The sequence below is a fragment of the Eptatretus burgeri genome, chromosome 7 (assembly GCF_056783735.1).
Source record: "Eptatretus burgeri isolate ZD-2024b chromosome 7, Ebu_testis_v1, whole genome shotgun sequence".
Taxonomy (NCBI): Eukaryota; Metazoa; Chordata; class Myxini; order Myxiniformes; family Myxinidae; genus Eptatretus; species Eptatretus burgeri.
This window is the reverse complement of record NC_140967.1, coordinates 22191451-22198950: the sequence shown is the minus strand read 5'-3', so window position 1 is coordinate 22198950 and position 7500 is coordinate 22191451. Positions and strand designations below refer to the sequence as shown.

At 47.0% G+C, this 7500-nt stretch overlaps 1 protein-coding gene across 15 annotated transcripts in view; it reads right to left on the bottom strand.

The window, feature by feature from the left end:
- Window positions 1-7500, bottom strand: part of EHBP1 (EH domain binding protein 1) — a 340218-nt gene that overhangs the window by 163354 nt on the left and 169364 nt on the right. For all 15 annotated transcript variants that reach the window (XM_085887653.1, XM_085887654.1, XM_085887656.1 and 12 more), the window contains 2 exons: window positions 4210-4388; window positions 3734-3782 (listed from right to left, as the gene is read on the bottom strand). In XM_085887653.1, coding sequence (XP_085743779.1) covers window positions 3734-3782; window positions 4210-4388 — 228 coding nt within the window. The remainder of the gene's footprint in view (window positions 1-3733; window positions 3783-4209; window positions 4389-7500) is intronic.

Below are 7500 nucleotides of genomic sequence, written 5' to 3'. Positions count from 1 at the left end.
AATTCTCAGCATGGACCATGGCGGACCAAGACGGACTGGTGCAGGTGGGTTTTGAATTAATTGTCGGAGAATCAGTGGCTCAGGACAACATTTGTGAGGAAGATCTTTCCCTGCAGCCAAACCCAGAGGTAGCATTGGGGGAGGCAGCGGCGGTGCATGAGCACCCCCATACATCAAATTTCCCTCCCAGAGGACCGAGCGATCGCTAACGGATCCACATCCAATCGTGGCGGATCGGCCTCGGCAGAGCCATCGGGCATGGACCAGCTTATGGAAATGATGAAACGAATGATGGAACGCATGGACATGGGGGAAAACCGAATAACAGGTGAAATGCAAAACATGAAAAACGAAATGAATGGAAATATGCAAACCATGGGAATACACTTACAATAACAAATGAAGGCGGGCCAGGAAGAAATGAAGGCGGAGCTGGCAAAGGTAAAGGTTGAAATGCAGACCATGAATTGTAAAATGGTGGATGGAATCAGTACACCATGTGGGGAAACGACCGAGTCGAGGAGTGTAAAAGGTGTTCGGACCGCGGTGGAGACGGGAAAGGTCGAAGGGACGAGTGACATCACGATAATTGGGGGAGAAACGGGTAAAATCAAACAGGGGATGATGGAGATAATAAGGGAGATGCAGGATTTAGAAATTATAACAGAAACGTAAGAATTAGAAGAGAAAGACGAATTACATAGAATTAAAGAGGAGCACACACAAATATAACTGGAAGGGGACATTGGGGTCGAGCTTGGGGAATGTGTTGAAACCCAATGCGAGAGTCAGATTAACCTCCCGCAGGAACAAGGGGAGACGGTATGCTCCCTCGTGGCAGGCCGTGACGAGGTGAGTCCGGTAAGGCTGTACGAGGTCGAGCGGGTGCATGGTGCGAAAGGGTAAATGCCGAGCTTGGGGGGAATAGAAACCCCGGGATCTTTTGTGTTAACCCAAGCACCCAGTATGAATGTCCCAGAGTGTGTGTTAAAATGTGTGAATGGTACAAATGACATGGCATGTGTGAGTGTATGTGAGAAAATGGGACACTGACCGACCCAGACAGAAAACGGGGGTCGTGGAACGGGCGGAGCTATTTTGGGAACCGCGCCGGCTCCGCGGGACGCTGCGTGCGAGATCCGTTCCATATCTTGCGAACGGTCCAGGCGCGCACGATCTTGTGATCGGGGGCCAGCGTCGAAACGATCGGCGTTTGGTACGAAACCACCACGTGGATGGCTAAAATGGCGGCAATGGTGTGAATTTGGAAAGCACGTGGCCCCATGTGAGCACGTGTGCGAGGCTTCGCATGCTGCACGCAGTGAGTGGAATTCGCGGGATGCACGGAATGTGTCCCGACGACACCACCGAGCCCGTGTGCGAGTGACGTCGGCAGGGATCGCACAGCACGAAGGCCAGGTGAGTAGCGTACGCTGGCTCACATGGCGGATGGCTCGAAAGCAAGCGCATGGAGCGATCGACAGGATGAAGTTACGCTTTAAATTATCGGCCACTGGAAGGGGACGAGCGAGTTGCACATCGCCGCCCTGGCGATGCAAGGCCTATCGAGCCTTGTTACGAGTACACAGACCCCGGCCAGGATGTAGCGAACATCCTCGTCGTGGGCAAAGGAGCATTAGTTAGGGGAGGGGTTTAGCGATAGATAGACCAGCCTCATGGGGGTAAGAGCAGTCCTCCATGGGGCCCGGTGGCATCATTTAGGGTGAATTTAGTTTAGAATTTAGAAATGTATTGGAGACATGGACAGACATGGAACGCGTAGTGGGGGCGTAGATTAGCTACGTATAATTTAATGGAACATGCATTAAAATAAGGGATGACAAGGGTCACGAGCTAGTTCGGGGAACGTAGCGAGTGGAGCATCACTATTGGTGTGAAGTGAATTAAAAAGAAACATAATGAGTGAATGTGGGTCAGCGGGCCCGAGTGTGAGAGGAGTGAATATGGAATGCATGGTGCGAATGAATGATTGGGGGAGGAGTGAATCCCACCCAAGGGAACCCGGGGTTAGTGTAACGTTAGTTAGTGGGTTAGTTACATTAACCAAACAGGATGTCGGTTTGTTGTTGGTGTCGAACGAAGGCACGAAACCTTTTTGTAGGGTGCAGGAGTCTATTGACCGGCTGGGAGCGTGGCTGTGGAAATATGCATACTGAGTAGAGGGCACCCCGGGCACCGAAGTAGTCGGCCAGAGTAGGCCATGGGTCCAAGGGACCGAGTTAGTGTAATGGGCATGGGCAGCCCACGAAAACGGGACCCAGAGCACCAAAATGCCACGTGGGCGTCGACAGGGAAGATGCCAGGAAGGGCATCCCCCACGTTCATACGGAGTAGGTAGGCTCAGAGACAGCCTCAACGATGCGGGGTACCATAGTTCGAGTTTGGCAGATGGGTATCCCTGCCAATCGAGCCACGCTGCTGAGCCATGAAATTGTGCAAGAGCACGAGTGAAAATTTGCGGGCCAGGCCCAAATTAATAACGAATGCCAACACAGGCGACGGGAATCATGGTTTCTAGAACCAATAGTTTAAAGAGACAGGCGTGTTGAAAAGCCTCGGGGATAGATTAACGTTAATAAATGCCAGGATAGATAGGAAACGTGTACCCCTTCGCACTTGAAGGTTCCCCAACTCTGCTTTCCTCATTCATATTCAACTGAACAACCTATTATATCTAAAAATGTGATCAGAAATTATTTTGGAGAGGAATAAATCTGATGACAACAGTTTAAGGGTGGAGTGAGTAAAGTCTTGTTGTCTTGCTCTCACTGGTGGGGGTTCGATTCCCACAGGTGCTTCATGGAAAAAAATCAGCCGCACTCCTGTGACAAATTGGTGACATGTCCAGGATTAACTCTCGCTATGGTAACGTTCACGACTTGTCATGAGCACCCCATGCTCTGTCTTTGTGGTTATGGGACTTCACCACCACTACCACCCCTCACAAATCCTCTGAGCACCCAACTTCCTACAGCGGACAATTGTATTGAGAAGGTAAAGGGAGAAGGGAAGCATGGTGTGGATGGAGGGGTGGGGGTAAGAGTCGTTGACCATGTACTCTTTGAGCAAACAAGCCGGTCTAGGCTTTCCAAGCTGTCCCTCCCTAATCAAGTGTCTCATGGCAATGCATGACCAAGCAGAAATTGCTCTGCCAAACTGAGAGGCGGCAAACATACTGCAACATGGCGCTAAAATTAATCAAGGGCAGCTTGTATTTCCAAAATTGCTCACAACAAAATATGAGGTGTGTACACTAACACACTTGAGGAAATAAAGTCGAAAGACATTCTGTGATATTCCGCTTCATGACGGTCTAACCATGTGTCCATTAAATTGGTCACTTTTTTATCTGCCCCAGAGGCAAAAGGTCCTAATAAGTGGACATAGTCAATTCTGGGCTCAGGGGTCTGCTTTCCGAGGCTTTCATTTCAGGAGAGCAAGGGCTGGGAAAGCAGGTGCTGCATGACGGACAGCTCCCAGGCTGGCAGACAAGCCAAGCAGAACGGCACCAATCAAGTCCAGAGCGGTTAAAGCCATTCTCCGCCTTACACATCAAACCATTCCACGCTTCCCTTCCCCCTGCAATGGCCATCGCACGCACACAAAACCTGCAACGAATGCTTCCGCAAACGAATAACTTTTCACTTTAACTTCGATCTATGGCGGGCCAAAGTTTCAAAATTACTTTTTGGCCCAGTTACCTATCTCGGACCTTTTTGTTGTTTTCCTTCATGTCCTGTGGTTTGAGCGCTTCATAGTCTCTGCAAAGAGCAAGGAAACACAATTTTGTCTCAAATGGAGAAAAATGATTTTAAATAATATCTACACTTTTTTTTAGTTCCAAAGTACAATGTGCAACATCTTTACAACAAATGCCATGATATATTTCACAAAATCCCTTCTACATCATCACAAAAAGCGAGCAAGGCAATCGGTGTTATGTATACCATATTCAGAACATTTGTCAAAGGAAAAAGTGATCTGTTGAGATATATTCAAAACCTTTGCAGAAAACTTAGGAAAAGCTTTTAAGCATCTGGTATTTGACTTGTTATTGCTTTTCTTACAGCAGATGAATTGTTCATAAAGTGTATGGGAGAACATAAAGTAAATAAGAAAGGCAAACACAGAAACAGACTTCTAAATGTACAGAAATATAGAATGAAACCAGGAATAAAACTTGTGTACATGAGATCAGGACGTAAGTGGTGCAGGATAGCGCAGAAGGCCATGCCATTTCTCCAAGATGTGGTGAAGTTGGTGATATGAACTCCACTGTAAGCCTTTGTCACATCCTGGCACCAGGCTAGAAGTGATTGGCTAGAGTAGGCTGTCTTGTCCAGCATGGGACTGGATACTGGACTCAGCTGTGGGGATTTAAACCAGGGAGTAAAAAGGAAACTTAATATTAATGAGAAGAACAGGAGTTCATAATAGCCACTGAAACAGTCCTTACAGAAATTTCTCATACGATCTGATTAAATTCTCATAAGATTTCGGTCAGATTGCATGAGAAATCAGGGAGGTCATGTATTGAAGGCAAAAACTAATCACTCGTTTTCAATCGCATGTGCTCCTTCGATAGGAGGTACAACAGAGAAAAACATAAACATACATACAAGGGAATAAACTTATATTTGTTCATCCCTTCAAAGTTCTTAAACAGAAACATTGAACATTAAAATTCCATCTTGGCAGACAGTCAGCACTGAACAACATCCAATCAACAGAACTTTTCATCTGCCTGTGAGGGACAGGGGATTATGAGGATACATGCCTACAGATTGGTGTTGGTTCAGCTCCAGGTAAGGAGAAGCTGCGAATGATCAGCACCTTTTGTATCATCTCTGCACTGTTGGCTTTCCATTCCTACCCTCAGTAAGGGGGCAGGAGGGGGGTGGGTGGTGAAGCTGTGGCCAAAGTATATCTGTGACTTTTAAATCAAACAATCATCTTGTCCCTGCACGTGTCCTTGTCAGTATTTTCATAGTATTTCCCTGCTCGATTTTCAACTTTACTTTTAATGTTTTTTTTTCCTTCTCCTTATTTATCAACCTTATGTCCTTTCTTCTCCTTTTGTGTTGTTCACAAACTGATTGTTTGTACTCGGAAGTTGCCCGTGTCCGCACAGGATTCTAATTGGGGTCGGGATAGAAATGGCAAAAATGCAAATGGTGCCTTCTGTCATCGAGCCGGCAAGCTGGGAGCAACAATTCACATTTATTGCCACATATAATGCAATTTAAATGCTCCAATGGCATTGAGGTGCTCCATTTCAAACTGTTTGTTCAATATATATATATATATATATATATATATATATATATATATATATATATATATATATATATATATATTGTTGCGAATCCGCGCCCGCCGGCGTGCGATCGGCCGCTCGACTCGAATGGCAGCCGCCTCGCCCACCGGACGGACAATTCAGTCGTGACGCTCCGGGAACTATCGCCCGGAGCCAGTCATGGGTGGGCCTTTCGACCTCACCACAATCGTGCCAATCGGCCACCCGCATAGGATAGGGTTGTTCGCCAAACTCGACCTACCTAAGTACCCACGCGGATGGTAGACCGGGCGATCGTACCTCGCCGCAGGCCGGCTCCGGACACGAACCGCTTAAGCGGTCCGTTCCGTGCTATCGGGATAACCGAGCGGTGTTATCGTCGGCCTCGATGGTTCCGATTAATTATCGGGCGTATTAAGCCCACTACGAACCCTTTACGTGGAGCAAGATGGAGATTCAAACTAAGGAAAGGACGCAGCGAAACGGGGAACAATTCAACATAATGCACTTTATTTACACGACACACGGAGAGCACACATATACAGCCAAACAGTCAGAATGCACATTTAATACGGAAGCATGGAAGGCACGTATATTACAGTCACAGGGATACAATAAAAGCAATACCCGTATTTACAATCACCGTAAAGAAACACAAGCAAGGAACGATGCAGAGCTACAACCGAATATGATTTACTACACAGAACACTTATACAATTTTACTTCACCAGACACAGCGCCACAAGATCCATACAAAAAAAACCCCGAAAAGAAAAAGGTGACTTCCCTTTTGGGCCGTCGAGTCCCTCTCCGACGTCCGTCGACGTGGTCCCGCCTGGCCGCGATTCCGTGCCCTAGCGTGGTAGGCGAGGCCTCTCCGGCGCACCTCGCGCCGGCACGTGTTGGCCGCTCGACGCCACGGACGGAGTTTTCGGCGCTATACCAGCACGGATAGAAAGGGGGGGGGGAACGTGGATGCCCGAGGTCGGGAGGGGGGAATGGCAGACGCTCCTTCCCGCCAGCGGGGTCTTGGAACCGCACCACAGCAGACCAGGCCAGCAGCCACCAGCAAGAGAAGAGGACGAGCGAGCCAGACGACAGGAAGAGGGCAAGAGCAACCACAAAACCGCTCCGCCCGTGTCGACCTTTTATATCCCGGAACTCCGCCTTGTTGCTCCGCCCCGTTCTTTGCTCCACCCCCCTTCGAGGCGCTTCGAGAAAGGTCTCGAAGAGGGGCGTTCCTCCTTCCTGGCCGCGTCACACCGCGCATCCACCAATCGGGCGCCAGCTGCCCCACCCCGCTTCTCCTCCCTCACACCAAGCACGGAGAAGAATGGCGCGAAAAGCCCACCGAGCATCCTCATTGGTTTTTATTTGAAATAAAAGATAGAAAAAGAAAAACGACTGACTCAAAGCATCGCAGCCTGAATAAATCACATTAATTCCCTCTAAACAACGGGTTTGGGGCTAATTACACATGTACTTAAGAGATATCTCACCTACGGGACCTGGATGGTGGTCTGCGAATTTCCACAGCCGTAACAATATGTATGTGTGTGTGTATATATATATATATATATATATATATATATATATATATATATATATATATATATATATATATATATATATATATATATATATATATATATATATATATTAATTATACTAACGTGGATCAGCTTGCGATGTTCGCCTCTTCACACGTCGTTGCAGAGATTTACATTACAGATTTGCTGTGTTGTCATGATTGACACCAATCATAATACAAATATTTATTTTGTACAAATTTATTTGTAATATTGGTGATATTATATTTGTGATATAAAAAGGTCCAAGTGGTCTAAATGGTCAAACGTCTAAGCTGTCTGAAGGGTGAAAGGGGTCTAAATGGTGTTAAGGACTAAGGAGTCTAAAGGCCTTTTGTGTCTTCAAGGTCTTTTTGGTCTTTTGAGTCTTCAGAAACTTTTTGGGTCTTCAGGGTCTTTTTGGTCTTCGGGTTCCTTGGGGTTTTCGGGGTCCTCGGGGTTTTTTTTGGCTCTTTAGGGGTCTTCAGGGTCTTGAGGAATTAAAATTGAAATAGGACATGATTAATAGGCATATAGTCTTCATGGCTTCCAGGACTGACTCACAGCTTCACCGCCTCACCGTGCTTTTCGTTTTTATATACAGTATATTGATGA